We start from the raw sequence: 18,850 nt of genomic DNA, 5'->3' as shown, positions 1-18,850 counted from the left end.
CTGGTAGCTGTTGATAAAAATAGACTAGAACTTTTATTAAAAATAAATTCATTCTTAAGTTCTAAAGCATTTTGGAGAGAATATAAGATTTACACAGGGTAGATTTTCTTAGATTTAATGTAAATAATTCAGTATCCACCAGCACCAGACTAGTATGTAGTGGTCTATAATGTATTGGAGCCAGTAAATCATTCCCATTTCTGACCTATAAATCATAAAAGTGGTGCAGTGTCTTTTGTGAATTTTACCCAGGATTGGAGCACTAGGGAGTTTGGCAGAAATTCCCTATGGTGTTTAAAATTGAGGTGATGAACTTGGCAGATCTGGCATATGGTATAAATTTTGCTTACTCCCTAACACATACACACTCAGTTTCATTTTGGCTTCCTGGAACATGCTTGTGTCACATTTCTGGCTTACGTATCACCAAGTAACTTTACATGCCCCTTGAAAACATTTCAGCAAAATATGTCTTCAGTACTTTAACACAGATATGAAGAACATAAATCTTTTGTGCAACAGTGGAGCTTTAAAATATTTTTGCTAACATGTTAAGAAATTTGCAGGCAAAGACTCCTGGAAGGATGATTAAGAACTGCTTTTTAGGACTCCTTTGGTGAGATGAAGGGTAGGAAAGACTCAAGATCAGCCTACCCATATCCAACTACTCAGGCCTTTTCATTTTTGGAAATAATGGGCTTCCAAGTGACGTTTCATTTGAACAAAAAGGATTGTTGTCTCAAAAATGTATTGAAGCCCCTGGCAGGGTAGCTCAGTTAGTTAGAGCATCATTCTGATACACCAAGGTTTTAGGTTCAATTCCTGGTGAGAGCACATATAAGAATCAAAAATGTATTGAAACCCTCTCTCCTGAAAGTTTTTGTATTTTGCAGATTCTTTTAAGGATTTCATTTTTCCTGGGCATATAGTTTCTAGTGTTGAACAGTAACTGACAGTTGGTCTTGACATTTACATGTGGGTCACTGTTTTATGGAGGTTTTGGACTCCTTTTTAGGGATGGTGAAAGGTGAACCTTGTTTTCAACACACTTCAAAGGAGTTTTTATTGTTGTCACCACCATTGCTAAGTTTAAGAGTTGTGAAGTCCTTTGTCCCATCTGTTTCTGAGCATGTACTCTGGGCTAGGAATTAAATGGGAATGTCAGAACTTTCAGGGAGCATCTGAAAAGATACACCGAGATAGAGCCCACTTATCTCCACATTTACCATCTGTTACATATTGGCTTTATTAGTACATACTGGTTTTAATCACCAACTTCATTGTAGTGCTCAGAATAAGGAAATCAAATACTGTTACATGTGCTACATCTGTTTTAGTGGTTTAAGTGAGTTGGTCCCTTAAATCCATTTGTCAAGTACTGCCAATATAATACACGAAGTTTATTTTTCCATTGAAGTTCTTTTGTGAGCCAGCTAGGGATTGGTAAGCTAACCCTATGGTTACTTCTGAATTGAGAATTTCATTCCATTGATGATAGTCATTCTGTAAGCATTGGGTCCTTCTTTTAGAGCAGGGAATAGAATATAATATTTTTATTCATGTTGGCAGTACCGTTATTTGTCAACTGTTTCATTTTGTTACCCTCATTAGCTTCTTTGGTAAATAGTTTTAATGTTAAAATTTCACTTCTACAAAAGTCAGATTAAACAAAGCAGATCAGCAGTTTTGGGGATTTACTGCAAAAGGGACATGAGGGAACTTATCTGTATGGTAGTGCTGATTAACAGATGTATACATTTGTGGAAATTGGGTACACATTGCATGTAAACTATTGATAGGGTGGGTAAAGTAGGAAAAATAATAATTTGGGTGTTTACCTGAGCATTAGACAAACGATAAAGAAGAAACAGCCAGCAAGGTTAAAATGTAGTAAATAGTATCTGAGGAAAGGTTAAAAAGCCATGAGTGATGACAGGTTTCGATACTGTATTTGAGTAAACTTACTATAGGAATTTAATCTGAGAAATGGTAAATTGATTATGGGGATATGAGAAAGCTCTATCAGAGAAACTGATACTGGTTCTGGAATTCTAAGCAAAGGAATATATACTAGGGAGGATTTCCTTTTATTTTAAACATAATTTAAGCCATGGCTGGTGTGGCTCAGTGGGTTGAGCACTGGCCCAGTCAGGACATATGCCTGGTTGTGGGGGAAGGTCCCCTGTTGGGGGCCTTCGAGGGACAACTGATTGATGTTTCTCTTGCACATTGATGTTTCTCTTCTTTTTCTCCCTCCTTTCCCCTCTCTAAAAAAATCAGTAAAATCTTTTTTTTTTTTTAATAAAAATGAACATAATTTGATCAGTATCTCTAGAGCCAGCGTCTAATTAGTTCTGTGCTTCCGAACAAATGTAAAATGGGGTTAGTAACATGGTGGTTTTAAGGGTTAAGCGAATTGATACTGTATAAATGATCTACTTAGAACAGTGCAAGGCACACTACTATAAAAAAATGTTTGCTGTTTCATTGCCTGTGAGTTGAACCTATAGATTTTGTAGTGTGAAAATAGTTGGTGGGGGGGTTGCCCTAACCCTATGACCATACTACTCTAGAAAAAGCTCTGAAGAATATGGGTGTTCAGCAGGTAAAACTGGGTAGAGGGGGCCTGATTTTTTTGTAAGTACTGAGATCCCAATGTTACAAGAAAATTACTCTTTCTGTAAGCATTATTGCTATAAGAAATTGAGGTTCATCTTGTCCTGACTTTAAAAGCTAGACTTCATGATTTTAGAAGTCCCACGAATTGAGACATTAGGCTATAAAGATCTTGGTTAAATTGTTTTGCATCATTAATAGAATGAATGAAAGCTGTTTTGTGAGAAAGACTTGTGATACAATTTAACAAGAAGTTCCTACCATGCTCTTTACACTTAGCATTGATCTTTTTGAATAAATGGCCTTTATATATACTGTTTCTCTCAGTGCATAGTTGACTATCTCCCTAAAATTGATATTCTAGCTGGAGTTACATTGATTAAAAGAAACATGTGTCCTCAAGCCTAAAATGTCTACTTTTGGGGCATGCATTTACACTGGTCTTGTTATAACAAACTGCAGAGAATACTCGGGCTACATTTGACTTCACTGCATAACTATTAGGTCTCATGTGAATATGGCCTATTAGTTTCTTTGGTAAAATAAAAATATAAATTATCCTCTACATTTCAGTTTCTGCTATTTCAGAAAGATTTGATGACCTAAACTCAGTGTAATTGACTTTGTGGGATGAAGTTGTTAGTTAGTGTTTTAAAATTTAAAACTAAGTGTTGTTTATATTTTATGAAATTTGACTAGTATTATAGCTTATTGATGCATTTCTTTTCGTGCAACCAAACAGCTGACCCTTGGGAACCATTAAAATGGAGTATACTTCTAGGATGGGGGCCAGCACCTATGGTGAAGACTAGCATAGAATAGGGTTGGGGGGACAAAAAGGAGTCAAAGACACAGGAAAAACTGTGCAAATTTTAAATAGGTTGCCAAGAGTTGGTCTATGTCCATTGATAGTGTAGCAACCAGAAATCAGTACAAGATAATAATGAGTAGTATCCTATCTGGAGGACTTACTTTGTTTATGGACTTCATGTTTTTAAAAAAATCCTTGCCTAGCCTTGGCAGATGTGATTCAGTAGGCTGAGTGCTGGCCTGTGAACCAAAGGGTCCCACGTTTGATTCCCAGTCAGGGCACATGCCTGGATTGCAGGCCAAGTCCCCAGTAGGGGGCGCTCAAGAGGCAACCGCACATTGATGTTTCTCTCCCACTCTTTATCTCTCTCCCCCTCTAAAAATAAATAAATAAAATCTTTTTTAAAAAATCCTTGCCTATAGTAACCAGTGAATTCAGCAAAAAAAAAAAAAATCCTTTATGTCAATATATGCTGTCCCAGAGAATGGGTGGTCTGGGTTTGGAGAGAAGGTTCTTTGATTGGAGAGGGATTGGATTTAGTCTGGTACCTTTTAAAAAATCAGATCTTAGTAAGTGGTTTAGGATGTACAGGTAACTTAGCTCATAACTCAGTTTTGAATTATGATAGCATTTTTGTGTTTCTATAATTGGCAACTTAATTTTAGCTCTATTCCGAGCCAATGCTTATGTATTTTTATTCATGTGCTATATGATTTTCTTTTTTAACCACAACCTTTCAAGGAAGTATTACCTGAAGTTTAGAGAAATTGACCTAGGATTGTATAGCTACTAAATGACAAGGCAAGGACCAGGTCTTCTGACTTTGAGTTCATGTTTTCGCCAAATCAGCTCACCGCATAAGAGACCTACATTGCGAACTTGACCTAGTCAGTCTGTAACAAAGCTATAGATTGTCCTCTCAAGTAACCCTCAACTCCCACTAATTTCTGTTAACTTTCATCTAGTCTAAAATTTTATTTAGAAGATATTTATCTGAGTTACCTGGTAGTGTGCTATGATACCTGGCTGGCAATATATTGAAGCTTAGTACTTTAATTTCTTGGTGACAGATACTTAATTCACTAGCTTGCTTTACTTAAAATGAGTAAAATTGTGTGTGTTATGGAAGAACTACAAAACAAGATGATGACTAATATAGACCTGGTCTGCAACTTTATGTAAACAAGGTGACCATATTTATTGACTTGCAGTAAATTGTGCGCATATGTGGATTATCTTCTCAAAAATTGTATCATATCAAGCTTCCATTAAAACAATACAAACACATTCATTTTAAAATGGGCACTAAAGGATATTCATGATCAAGTGTTTCTGAAAGTGTTGACTTATTACAGATTCCTCATTAAATCAGACTTAGCATACTTTCATTAGCAACTAATACATTGTTAACTAGTGAAATAATACATAGACTTTGAAATAACTTCTATTTTGACAGTTTGTTGCATATTCTAAGGACCCAGACATAAGGCTTGGTGGCCCGTCTCTTGTTTTTCCTGGTTTATGACTTTCGGCTTTGTGGAATACGGCTGAGATGAAAGGATTTATTGACGATGCAAACTACTTCGTTGGCCTGTTGGATGAAGGAACAAACCTTGGAAATGTTATTGATAACTATGTTAATGAACATACCCTGGTAAGTGTGGCTTCTTAACATTTCTCAGATTTCTGAATTCTAAAATGTCAATGCTTTATTTCCAAGATGTTAATTAAATAAAAGTGCCGTGTTCAAATGTTAACTTTTCCAGGTTGTCTTTTTTCCCCTGGGTTGTCTTAACATTCCCCAACCCCCTTGAGTAGTGATGAGGTTTTCTTTCCAGCCTACTTTTTATTTTTAAAAGTTCTCTCTGACAGCCCTTTCTTTGCTATGCCTTTTAGCACCTGACTCTTGTGTATTTTCTTTTCTTTTTTTAAGACTTTATTTATTTGTTTTTAGAGAGAGAGGAAGAGAAGGAGAAAGAGAGGGAAACATCAATGTGTGGTTGGCTCTTGCGTGCCCCTAGCTGGGGACCTGGCCCACAACCCAGGCATGTGCTCTGAGTGGGAATCGAACCTGCGGCCCTTTGGTTCGCAGGCCTGCGCCCAATCCACTGAGCTATACCAGCCAGGGCTATTTTATTTTCTTAATATGTTGTCAGCTGTCCTCCTCATCAGTACATGGCTTCTTACTCATTTTTCTCAACTTTATGCTTTAGATCTTAGTTGGTATCTCAGATCATCTTGCTTGGGTATGTTGACTGAGAATTTGATCATTTATATTGAAAGCTTACACTCGGCTGCCCCACCTGTCACCTCTTACAAAGTCATAGTCACTACTACTTAAGGTCATTTATTTTTGTTTTGTGCTTACTGATAGAATCATTTTTGTTTATCACTTTATTGGTAGAATTTGTTTCTTTATTGGAGCTAATTTCCTATATTCCCCAAATTAGTTGAATTGTTTTCATATTACTAGTGTTCACTAGTAGGATACTAAAAAAACTATTCTTCTGGGGGCAGGGAAATGGAGAAAAACAAAACCAAAAACCTATTCTCTTTACTTTTATAGATGTGATCACCTCCTCATACTCCAACACAGTTCCCTTATTTCTCTCTTACGCTGCCATCTAAATTTTTGTGGAGAAAAAGTGGCACTTGCCATGCTGTTTAATATGTTCTACAGCCAAGACACTCATCAATTCATTCTCATGTAACTAGGAACCTCCTCCTGGAATTGTGCTGACCTTTCTGTTAGTCACTGAACTTGTACAACATTCTGCTTGAGTCAGATATGACCTTTGACACACTCGTTTTCACCCATTCTTGTCCTGCAGTCTAGTCTAAACTGTCCCACATTAAGCAAGATTGAGTGATGATTAGGCCTCAACCCTGTTCTCTGCCAGTGATCTTACTTAATTGTATTGCTGAAGGGTGGTTTACAATTGAATGTTTTGTGTTCCTCTTGCTGGTACCCATAAATAGCCTAGTTCTTTTTCACATTAAAGTAAAACTAAAATTTTAGTCTTCAGAACATTAGAAATGACATGTCTTCTAAGGGTGGGGTATTTTCAGTACAGCTGTCCTGTATCACCATACCTACCCCATAATTTCTGGTCATGTCTTGTTTCCTGGTCAGTATGTTCCAGTAGTATACATCTTCAAAAAACGTGTTTGAAAAATTGAAAGCAGTAATAATGGCTTCATGGCTTTTAAAACAATACTTCAATGTTGTGTATTCCAAAGATTATATTGCCCACCAGCCAGCTTTGGCTGACATGCTCAGTTACCCTTCAACCCCTAGAATAGGCACAGCTTTAAAGTCATGCAGATTTTTCTCAAATCCCTAATAAAATCACTTTTCCTTTGAAGGAAGAATATTTTTACTCAGGCTTGTCTGATATTTAGTACACTTCTGAAATTATTAATTTTATTTTGCCTTTTTAAAAGGAACATAGACTACCAGCTTTGTCTCCTTAAAAATGGGTTCCCATTCTAGTTGCTCCCTGAATTTACCATCTTGTCTCTAGGTACAATTTATAATGGAGATACAAAGCTTGTTTTGTTTAGCATTCTTGATTTTACTCGCTATGTTAGGAAACTAGATCCCGAACTGCCAAATTAGGTCTATTTTAAACGGTAGCATGGAAGGAAGTGGGTGATCTCCTTCCCCTCTGTTCCTAAAAAAAGTAAAATTGAGACAATTCTGAAATAGAGTCACTATAATTTTTTTTTCATCAAAGAGAATATTTTACATGCCAATGTAGAACAGCAAAAAGTCAAGTTTAAAAGAAAAATGTTAGTATTTGTAAATAATATATATTTTGGCTATTTGTGGAGGGCAAAGGGAGTTCTCTGTTTTCAGTGGTTTAATTAATTGTTACTCTTTTTTCATAATCATAATAGACAGGGAAAAATGCATTTTTTGTGGGAGATCTTGGAAAGATTGTGAAGAAACACAGTCAGTGGCAGAGCATAGTGGCTCAGATAAAGCCATTCTACACGGTAAAGTGCAACTCCACTCCAGCTGTACTTGAGATTTTGGCGGCTCTTGGAACTGGATTTGCTTGTTCCAGTAAAGTAAGTATTTTGTCACTGAACTGCAACATTTGAAAATTCACTTTCTAACTTTTGGTTACCCACAAAAATAGAAGAAACCCTTCAAGGAAGGTTGACTTGAGGATGGGTTTTTATACTCTTGTTTAAATTTGCAGCCTAAGGTTGGAAATTGATAAATTTCAAGTGTACAAAATTTCAGTGAAATGAGACTTTTAAAAGTTTTCTTTAACCAAAACCTTTTTATTCCTCCCTCTTAGGCTAGAGCTAGCTAGACCAAGTTACAAGCTACTTCTGATGACAACCAAAGTAAATGCTGAAATTTCTCTGGTAATTAATTGTACCTTTCTAAAGGTTTTAACACAGAGTAGTATAGTATAGTAAGCATTACCAGAATATAAACTGACATGTAATCCTAATTTTACCTCATATAATTTGAATTTAACCAAAAAGTAAAAATAAAAGGTAGTAACTGAAAAGTAATAGAAATTTTGCCTTTTAGGTGACACTATTAAAAATCTGTTTTTACAGACCGAAATTGCGTTAGTGCAAGAATTGGGTGTGTCTCCAGAAAACATCATTTACATAAGTCCTTGCAAGCAAGTGTCTCAGATAAAGTATGCAGCGAAAGTTGGAGTGAACATCATGACGTGTGACAGTGAGGTCGAACTGAAGAAAATTGCACGCAATCACCCAAATGCCAAGTAAGTATGAAACTAGGTACCTGGGCATATTTTACTTGCGCATAGCTTGGGTTAGTCTTTAGCCTGGGGAAAGGAGGCATTTGTGTAGAGCAGTGATGTGTATTATTATTTTAGCTTATTTTAAATGCTGCTATCATTTTATTGGCTGCCTACTTCTGACCCTTCTTGTGGAGTAGGGATGTGATATGGGCAGTTTGGAGTATGAATTTATAGTATTTAACTCCAAGAAGATGTGGTTGGTGGGATAATCAGATTAGGGCCACAGCTAATATTTTTATAACCACATTAACCCTGCTAGGAATCTGTCATTTGGGGAATAGGATGTATTTTGATCAGGTTTTTTTCCTGCTTAGCTAAGGATGTGATCTGCCCTTGGCCATAGATCTTGAATGGTCCTCAGTGATTGGAGAGGTTTCTTTAAAGCCCATGCTTCTATTTGAACAGGAAGTATAATTTTTTACTTGTTCCTGCATGCATCCCAAGATTGATTGACTTTTTTTTAAAAGATTGTATTTATTTTTAGAGAGAGGGGAAGAGGTGGGACAGAGAAAGAGAGAGAAACATCAGTGTACGGTTGCCTCTGTGCACCCCCTAATGGGGACCTGGCCTGTAACCCAGGCATGTGCCCTGACTGGGAATTGAACCAGTGACCCTTTGGTTCACAGGCCAGCACTCAGTCCACTGAGCCACACCAACCAGGGCCCCAAGGTTGTTTTTTTAAATTAAAAAAATTTACTTTTAAAGGCAAAAAGTTTTAAGACAAAAATTAATGTCATGGACTGGTACGTTAAGATGACTTCATAAAAATATATTGTATTAGCAGAAAATTGTTTGCTTATTTTGAATGAGTTGTATATGTTATATGTTCTGGAACATGTGTATTATCCATATTTTCCTTGTGTACTTATAATTTTCTTAGTGACATTAATGGTATTCTGAGAAGGGTGTCCTGATAGAATTGATTACCCTGAAGACCTTTGGGTAAAGGTTGTGTTTTTGTTTGGTTGGTTTTTAAAAATTCTAGGGAACCTGTTTCTAAAAAAATTTTATTCCATGATCTTCCAAAGTCAAGCCCTGATTTGGATGGAGTGTTTTTCATATTAAATTGTGAAGTGAATGGAACATTCTTGATAGTTCGATTCCTCGCATAGGCAGAATAATTTTGCTTTTATCAGATGAGCCCTCTCATCATCAGGCATTCACCAGGACTTCCTTGGGGAAGCAGCATTTTTATATTTGCAGTTTTTAGTGGTTTTGGAATTACCTGACAATCTCTTGATGGTTTTGTCTAGGTTGTCATGGTTTGGAAGGATACTAAATAAATTGGAATCAACAGTCTAACAGGCTTCTTTTTAGACACAAAATAATTCAACGCTTTCCGGTTTTTTGTTAGATATAAAAGATTAATAGGAAGAATGTTTAGAGTAAGTGGGTGGAAGGTTTGCTGGCTAGCATAATTTAGGAAATTTGAAACATTTGAAGCCCTGATACTCTTTATTGAAAAAACAGTGATGACATTGCTATTCAACTTAGTCTTTCTAGGTGGATTTATGGACTGGTGGACTTCATTTGAAAGTAATGTCTTTCATTACAGAGCCCTACCTACCCTTGCTGCTACAACAGAGTCTTAACTTCCTGCATTTTCCAAATTCCATCCTTGAAAAGCTTTATGCTTTAGGCCCTAATTGCTAGTTTTTTCTCTATACAGGATTGTTTTTCATTAGGTTCACTTGATTCATCCGTCGTTGGATTTGGGAGCACTGGCAACATAATGAAAACAGTTCCTACAATCTTCAGGCTTCACATGTGCTGATGATGATGTAAACCAACTCTGCCCCAATCATCTTCCCCTTTTCTTAGGGTCTTGCTACATATTGCAACAGAAGATAACATTGGAGGTGAAGAGGGTAACCTGAAGTTTGGCACTACCCTGAAGAACTGTAGGCATATCTTGGAATGTGCTAAGGAACTTGATGTCCAAATTATTGGGGTCAAGTAAGTATTTGTTCTAAACTTCATTTTATGGTAATGATCTTTGTCTTAATATTATTGATTTAAGAACTTACTTAACGTGAACTCATAGAGTCAACTTCCAGTTTTTACATGTATTTTCTTCTAGCTTAGGAAAAATTAAATATGCTTTATCCTTCATACTATTTTGTACCTGCCCCTCTTCTCCCCTATTAAAGAGATAAATATAAGTTATTTATTTAAATCACCTTTTAAATTGAATGGAGGGGGTTTACTGTAATTCTGATTGCTGCCAAAATAGCATTCCATTCGCAGCTTGTGTTATTTTTTTCTTCTCATTTAAGACTTTTTCATCTTTTTAATCCTGGAACAGGGGGCACTTCAGTAATTCAGTAGACTTCGTTCACCCTCTTGATAGTATGTGTGGGGAAACAGACCCAGAGAGATGGTTTAATCATAGTCTCAGAACTATCATTTCAGTCAAATTGAAGCATAAAGCTCCAGATTTTCTGGGTTATCAGCCCATTGCTACCCTCACTATAGTACAAGGTCTTGCTTTTTAAATTGTTCATAAAGATGGATAAAGAATTGCTACTGTTAAGTCAACTACCTCAGGTAACAGTGCTGACATAGATTTGAGAGTTTTTGTATTTCAACCAGATGTCTTTTTTAAGTTAATATAAAGGAAAATGGACTTTCTGGGTGTATATTATGCATTTAAACAAATTTGTGTAACCACTGCCACAGTCAGGTACAGAAGCATACTTCACTTAAATTTAATCTCTTCTGAGTCTGTGTCACTTAATAAGTAATACTTGGCTGAACTGATGTTCATTTATATTTCACAATTAGACACATTTTTATGTTTTGTCAGATAAAATTACACATTCAAATTAAAGGTTTTGTGTCCCATTTTTGTTGGTGGAGCTTGTTACTTTACCACATATACCAAAAACATGCTCCCCCAAATCTGATAGCCATGAATTCATTGTAAAGTATTATAATTTGACAGTTAGAGGCTAGTGCTTCTAATACTTGAAATATTTGGTAAGGTTAAGGTAAATACTTACTCTGTCAATATGGTGCCTGAGAATTGAAAGTAATTAATAGGAAGAGTTTCAAACTTGCTGCTGCTCTAAATTTACTACTTTATTTCTTTCAGATTCCATGTATCAAGTGCTTGTAAAGAATCTCAAGTATATGTACATGCTCTATCCGATGCTCGATGTGTGTTTGACATGGCTGTAAGTTTTTTCATGTATTTTGATATTTAAATCCAGGATGTTATTTAAGACTACAGTACTGTGTTTTTCTGTCTCTGACATGCACCTTATTTTTTTACACTATAAGCAGAGTTTCATACAGTCACATTTTTAAAGTGATTTAAGAGATTAAGTAGTAATTCACTTGTCTACAAAACAGTACAGATAGCATCAGGCAGCTAACATACGTGACATTGAGTTAACCTGCTTCTGTTAGAAACCAAAAAACTTGCTGTACTGAAGGTCAGAACAGATGTTTACCCCCCTGGGAGGGGGTTTCAAAATGTCCCTGTATTTGTTGGAATTTAGGAAAGCATTTACAGTACTTTTTTTTATCTCTAGGGAGAATTTGGCTTCACAATGAACATCTTAGACATTGGTGGAGGCTTCACAGGAACTGAATTTCAGTTGGAAGAGGTAAACTTTGTTCAGTGGATGAACATACTGGAATACTCTCTTATTCATTGCTACTTAAGTGGTAGATGTGTAGAGTACAATTTTTACAGTGGTGGGAACTAAAAGCCTGTAACATCTGTTTAAAATTTGATTCTGAGAAATAAGGCAGTGAAAAGACCTAGCTAGCTTCAATAAGTTTAATAAATTTTTTTAACTCAAGCATAACCTCCTCACAAAATGGTTTCTGTGTAGTTGTGCGCTGGTGGACCACGTGATGGCACAAGTGAGTTCACAGCTTAGACGCTTAAGCTCTTTTATCCAGATGAGTATCGCTTCTTACCTTCCTGCTCTCTCCTTCCCCCTTCTATAATATCTAGAAACTGATTTGAAAGTTTGCTCCTTTGTTGCTAGACAGAAGCATGGCTAATTAATCACCAGTAGGTATTTGCCATTCTGGTAAACTTGGATGGCTTAAATAAAGCCTGCTTAATTGCATTGACAATAACAGCTAAATAGCTAAGCTTCAGGGCCTGAAATTTGAATTATCTAATCCAATATTGAAACTATAATTTGGGATTTAAACTCCATAGGTTAATCATGTTATCAGCCCTTTGTTGGATGTCTACTTTCCTGAAGAATCTGGCATTAAGATAATTTCAGAACCTGGAAGCTATTACGTGTCTTCTGCATTTACACTTGCAGTTAATATCATTGCAAAGAAAGTTGTTGAAAGTGATAAATTTTCCTCTGGAGGTAAGTTAACAAAGTTCCTAGTTTATTCCTGTTGGTAGATAACTCCAGCTATTTTGAAGATGGATTTATCAGACACGAAAGTATAATTACACTGTAAGAAAGTTTATGGATGTAAAGTTGTGGATGGTCTTCAGCCAGTTATAGGCAGTTAGGGAGCTTTTCAAAGTGTCCTAGCCAAAGTCCCATTCCGTAAGACTCCCTGAATCTCAATTCTCTTGTGCTGATGTTTAGATGTGTGTACTTGATACATACTCCCCCCAGGCATTGATTCTCCTCCCTTGTTTAGAAGCAGCATTTTATTGTGCTATCTCTGCTACCTTTCTTAGTCACATGAGCCACAGGGAGATTCAGCCCCATACTTACTTACATAACCAGGGCCAACGGACTCCTTTTAATCTGCTCTCTAGGCATACCAACAAAACGGCTGTATACAGTCTAGAAGTATCATTTTTTAAAAAATGTATAGGAAGTACTGTTCTACATTAAGGAGACTTATTTCTTCCTATAGTTTTTTTCCCTCGTTAAATGAGCAAGAGGAAGAGAGTATTTTTTACCTTTGAGTTTTTAAATTTCTTAAACATACTTGTATGTCAAAAGCTGTGAGTATAATGTACCACAGGGTACATTACATTCTCCCTTTCCCATCAGCGGGAAACCTAGCTCCCATTTTCTCTCTACCCCTCACTCACTAAAGCATAGAACACACAGAAGGTGTTTCTAGAATACCTAACCCGTATCACTGCAAAACGGGAAACCATTTAACTAGTCTCAGTATCTGTTTACGGTTTTTTGTTCTGTGTGTGTGTGTTACCCAACTTTATATATAGTGAGCACAATCTTAAGTGTATAATTTGACGAGTTAACGAAGGCATACAGTGACATCCCTATCAAAATATAATTCTCATATCTTAGAATTATTTTTTCTGTTTTGTTCCCTTGCCAGACAGACAAAACACTATTCTGATTGTTTCCCCACATAGATGAGCTTAAACCGCCTTTGAACTTCATATAAATGAAATCAGCATTTTTGTTTAAGAAAGCTCAGTATAATACCTGATTGAACCATTTTGTTTCATGTTTATTGCTAATAGTCTAAATATACAGCTTACATTCTCTTGCTAATATTTAGTTGTTTCAGTTTTGGTCTGTTACAAATAAAACTTACTATTCTGGAACAAGTCTTGTGGACACTTCTCATTTCTCTTGGGTAAATGACTAACAATAGGATTGCTGGGTCACAGAACAGGCGTTTCAAAGATTTCAGACTGGTGTTGCCATTTTACCCTCCCACAGGCAGTGTCTCTCTGCAGGTTCTGCTTTTTCCTCATCTTTATTGATATTTTTTCTTTTTTATATCTTCTGCCTTTTATCCATTCAGTAGGGGTGTGTGTGGTGTGGGGGTAGCTCATTGTAGTTTTAATTCCCATATACCTGGTGACGCAGAGCACTTACTTGTGCGTTCATTGGGTATGTTCATTGGGCACCTTCCTTTATGAAATGCAGTATTTTTAGGCTCACGGTTTTTTTTTAAGGTTTTTCAGTATGTATTAGTGGGTTTTTTTAAGTTAAATATTTTGAGATGTGAAAACTAGGAGTCAGTTCTATAAATTTTCAATGTATTTGATAGGCTTTGCATAATAACTATGTTAGGCATTTTGCTATAAATTTATCTTAATTTTCCTCTTTATTTCAGCAGAAAAAACCGGAAGTGATGAACCAGCCTTCGTGTACTATATGAATGATGGTGTTTATGGTTCTTTTGCAAGTAAACTGTCTGAGGACTTAAATACCATTCCAGAGGTTCACAAGGCAAGTTCTATTATAAATAATACCAAGCCTGCTTATTTGGCAGTTGATAAACGAAGCTTTTATTTTTAAGATGCCTCCCAATTTTTGGAGAGAGAATGAGCATTTGCATTTCTCTGGCTTTTTAGTCTAGTCCCTTTAGTTTGTTGCCTGACATGGAGCTAAGAAGTAGCACCACCGACCCTGGCTCTAAACCTGCCTTCCAGGGCACACTGGGTCTGGGATAGTGAAAAAATCTTACTTTACCTGTAGATTCAGTGCTGACATGAGTAAAACTTCTCCTCTCCTGCAGAAATACAAGGACGATGAGCCTCTGTTTACAAGCAGCCTTTGGGGTCCATCCTGTGACGAGCTTGATCAAATTGTGGACAACTGTCTTCTTCCTGAGCTGAATGTGGGAGATTGGCTTATCTTTGATAACATGGGAGCAGATTCTTTCCATGAGCCATCTGCTTTTAATGATTTTCAGAAGCCAGCTATTTATTACATGATGTCGTTCAGCGATTGGTAAGGTGTTTTTATTTTAAAACATTAGGTATTTGAGATGACAGAATGTTAATGTTAATTTTAATTTTGTAATGAATGAATAACTTACAAGTAGTAGCAAGATGTTTATCGTTTAGGGGTCATTGAAAAATATTTTATACCAATTTCATTGTTAGGTGGTATAGTCTCATTTCATTGTGTGGTCTTTGTACATAAATTCAGAATTATGCCTTTTTCTTTTTTCTTTTTTTTTTAATGTAGGTATGAGATGCAAGATGCTGGAATTACTGCAGACACAATGATGAAGAACTTCTTCTTTGTGCCTTCTTGCATTCAGCTGAGCCAAGAAGACAGCTTTTCCACTGAAGCTTAAACAGGCATTAACGCTTCTTTAGATCTGAAGTTGCAAGTTAAACTTGTCTGGTCTACATTCCAGTGTGGGGAAAATTAAAACAATTTTATTCTGTTAATTCTCTTGGAAACAAACTATTAGTAATAGCTATTTGGGACCAGACAAAATCAGCTTTCATCTATAATTCATTGGGGGTTAATTGGGAGATTTAGATAATATATCCAGATTTAAACTTACCAGTTTGCTCTACCCCTTAAGCGTTTAAAATATGCAACAAAATGGATGACTTAGTGGAGATGGAAGCCCATTAATTGGGTTCCCCATTAAATCGTTTACATACAAGTACACAGTTTTTATACTGAGGATTCGTGTTTAAAAGTCTTGTAAAGTTAATGTCTTTCACCCAGATATATCAAATGTCAGTGGAAGACCAGTGTGACTTCATTAGATACGTTTAGTGTATTTAGAATGTGTAAATTTGTGCTTTGAACTGTAGTTTAATAAATGTAAAATTGCATCATAGTATTTGTTGTATTTGACCTAATGTAACCCTTGTATGATTGCAATAAAATTTTGTGTAGATTTTACTGTTTTTTTCAGGCTAAAACTTTGGGAAAGGGGCTAGCTAGCAAAGGTAGTTTTGAAATAGATGTGTATATGGACTGTTTTGAAGGTTATTTTTCTTTATAGCCCACTTAAATTTAGTTTGCTTCAGTATATCTTCAGTTATTTAATTAGTAATTTAAATAAAATGTTCAGTAAATCATTGTGAAGTTCAGATGCATCATGGAGAGTTGATGTGCAGTAAGCATGATGTTTAACAATTTTAACACCAAAAATGTTAATCTTGCATAAACCAATTGTAATAATAGGTGTTTCTGTATAGGTAGAATGCATAGAGTCTTAGTAAATCTTTGAATCACAAATCTTTTGGCTGAGATGGACAATTCTATTAAATACTTTCAGTATCTTGGGGGAGGGAAATACAAATAGCAGAAAACTCTGCAGCACAAACTTAAAGAAGGGCTACATCTATATCCAGAAACCTGATGCTCTTTTGCACGAAATATTATTTAAATTCAGAGTTTGGGTGGGGGATACACCTATTTCCAATTTCTCAATTGCAATGGTTTCAGACTTCAAGGTGTTACTTAGCTAATCGCTTAGTTTCTTATTTCCCATTTGTTCAATTTAGTAATTGCTTTTAATTCTTTTCATACTAAAATTTTATGGTGATTGCCGGGGGGCGGGGGGAGGTAGAGTCACTAACCTGACAGTTGTTGCCAGGAGTTTGTGTTGTTCACTGCTAGTATATTAGTACTCCTAGGTCTCGGAATCACAATAGTAATAAAATAAACACCAGGGGTCATTTTTTTCCTAACTTGCTCTATGTTCAGATGTGGAATTTCTGTCTCCCAAGAGGAAATGTGACTTCACTTTGGTGCCAATGGACAGAAAATTCTACCTGTGCTACATAGGAGAAGTTTGGAATGCACTTAATAGCTGGTTTTTACACCTTGATTTCAAGGTGGAAAGAAATTGATCATGAATCTCTTAATAAATTTCAATCTCTTAAACCAGTAGGTGCTTAATATTTTTTGATTTGATTAATGCCCATTTGAATTGTATGGGTTCTACTAATAAAAAAAAATTTTAGGGCCCCAATCCATGGTCATCTTATACCTTGGACTTCACCAAGGTATAATATGGGGTTTTATGCAAAATTCCAGGCTACCATGCAACTTTTTTTTAACCGTAATAAGGAGGAGGAATTGTTCCCAACCTTCTTTACCTGTTGTGCTTTGGTTCAGAAATGCCAGATCTTTTGGAAAATGGTACAGTTTTGAGTCTTTGGCTTGACTATACAACTTTGAGCTTCATGGCATGTCAATGTTGCCATGTTCATAAGAGAGCTGTTCTATGTATAAGCAGCTCAGAATTGCAAAATCACACGTGTAACTTTAAGAAATGTCTGTATTGTATTTGAGGACTGTTTGCCATAAAGCTGAAGTTTGAACTTAATGTATTTCAATTTGTATGCTAAAAAAGTACTGAATTAATGTAACAATCTTTATAATTTACAATATTGTAATCTCGGTTCAGAATTTAACTGAATATAAAACCCGAATGATTTCTATATAGTAAATTGAACTGTAAAGGTAACCTGTATGTGATTCTGAATACACAGATAAAATGTTTTTTATTCCTCACATTTTATTTTGATGGCTTCTATTGTGAAAGAAAGTTGAAGTTTCACGTGTCAGCTTTGTATATAGCTTTCTAACAAGCATTCTTTCAGAATTTTTATTGTAGAGCAACAAGTTAAATTTGGTAAAATGATTGTGGGCATTACACACAGAACAATGAAGTTTTTGATGTGAGCACTAAAATGTTTTTAGGGCCATGTTTTCTAAGGCACATCAATTCACCAGCCTCCAAACAAATTTAAACTTACACAAAATGAAATAATCTGTACATTGAACTAGATATTCCATGTAAATGTGAGCATTGATACACCATTCAGTGCACATATTGGCTTGAAGGGTCACACTGTGCAATCTCTTGGTTTGTCTTCTGATACTCATTTCCTCACTGTAGTTGGTAGCAACTTGACCAACACTGTGATAAAGAATGCTTGCCTACTTGGCTTCAAAGCATGAAATAGGATGAAAACTACTTACCGTCATAGTCTTCCATGTTCAAGTTGTGAATAAATCCCACAAATACTTTCAACTTTGTCCATCCTGAAGGCAGAATAGACATGGTGTAATATTTAAAGGTGCAGGCTTTCATAATGGCCTTCCTCTGGTCTTCAGTGGCCAGCTTTAAAGTGGCTGTGTTTTGATAGCAAAGTAAATTACACTTCAAATTTCTGGAGGTTTTTTCTGCTGGGACTGGAGTCAAATGTGAGTCATGGATCATTTAGGTTGCACATTTTCCTGGCTTTTTGTGATTGCCAATTCAGGACAGGGAAAGACAGGAAAGCATTTTAAGTTAAAGCTAACCTGGAAAGTAGCAGTCCCTATTCTTTACTGAGGAATTTCATGTTTCTTTTGCTTAACTACAGATTGTGGGTGCTACATGTATCTTAATCATAGTATATACCTTTACCCAGAAAGGAGTATGCATAAGGGAACATGAAACCACTCCAGGCTCGAGGCCCTCGGACCCTGTTACACAGTTGAAGGATTTGGGTTTTTATCTGTTGGAAACTAGGGCTGGGCAAACTTTAATGGCAGTGAATAGGAAGGCTCCATCTACCCAGTTGCTCATTTTGTGTGTGGTCTTGGACTTCGGCTACAAGAGCCAATTCCGTTGCTAACGGTCTTTTCAAATTTTGACTCTGCCGTTACACCATTTATGCCTGTTAACAACTTCTGCAGTTGATGGCTTAGTGAGTAAATTATCAGTGGATTGATTATGGGAAATTGGTAGGTTAAGAATCTGCAATTGATGAAGTGTTGTGCATTGACAATAGAGCAAAGAGGGTTGCATTAGAGTGCGGAAGATGACCACAGTAAACTAGTGGGGTCTTACTCTAATTAAATGTAGTCCTCAGTTCCAGCTCCAGCTTTCCTTAAACAATGCTGCCGGACTCGTCTAGTGTGAGCCTGTGCCCACAGCTTGGCCACCACTCAGTTTT

General features: G+C 36.2%; 1 protein-coding gene across 6 annotated transcripts in view; it reads left to right on the top strand.

Moving 5' to 3' along the window:
- AZIN1 (antizyme inhibitor 1) overlaps window positions 1–17,417 on the top strand; it is a 28,173-nt gene extending 10,756 nt beyond the window's left edge. For 3 of the 6 annotated variants that reach the window (XM_028533877.1, XM_028533876.2, XM_036031331.1), the window contains 10 exons: window positions 4,884–5,081; window positions 7,328–7,501; window positions 8,009–8,181; window positions 10,042–10,176; window positions 11,315–11,396; window positions 11,757–11,831; window positions 12,401–12,563; window positions 14,257–14,372; window positions 14,662–14,876; window positions 15,117–17,417. In XM_028533877.1, the coding sequence (XP_028389678.1) occupies window positions 4,980–5,081; window positions 7,328–7,501; window positions 8,009–8,181; window positions 10,042–10,176; window positions 11,315–11,396; window positions 11,757–11,831; window positions 12,401–12,563; window positions 14,257–14,372; window positions 14,662–14,876; window positions 15,117–15,228 (1,347 nt within the window). In that variant the 5' untranslated portion in view covers window positions 4,884–4,979 and the 3' untranslated portion in view covers window positions 15,229–17,417. The remainder of the gene's footprint in view (window positions 1–4,883; window positions 5,082–7,327; window positions 7,502–8,008; window positions 8,182–10,041; window positions 10,177–11,314; window positions 11,397–11,756; window positions 11,832–12,400; window positions 12,564–14,256; window positions 14,373–14,661; window positions 14,877–15,116) is intronic. The other 3 variants (XM_028533879.2, XM_028533880.2, XM_028533878.2) reach the window with 2 other exon arrangements.
- Window positions 17,418–18,850: the final 1,433 nt, after the last annotated feature.

Source organism: Phyllostomus discolor, chromosome 7 (genome assembly GCF_004126475.2).
Source record: "Phyllostomus discolor isolate MPI-MPIP mPhyDis1 chromosome 7, mPhyDis1.pri.v3, whole genome shotgun sequence".
NCBI lineage: Eukaryota > Metazoa > Chordata > Mammalia > Chiroptera > Phyllostomidae > Phyllostomus > Phyllostomus discolor.
Note: the sequence above shows the minus strand (reverse complement) of the source record. Positions and strands in the feature narration are given on the sequence as shown.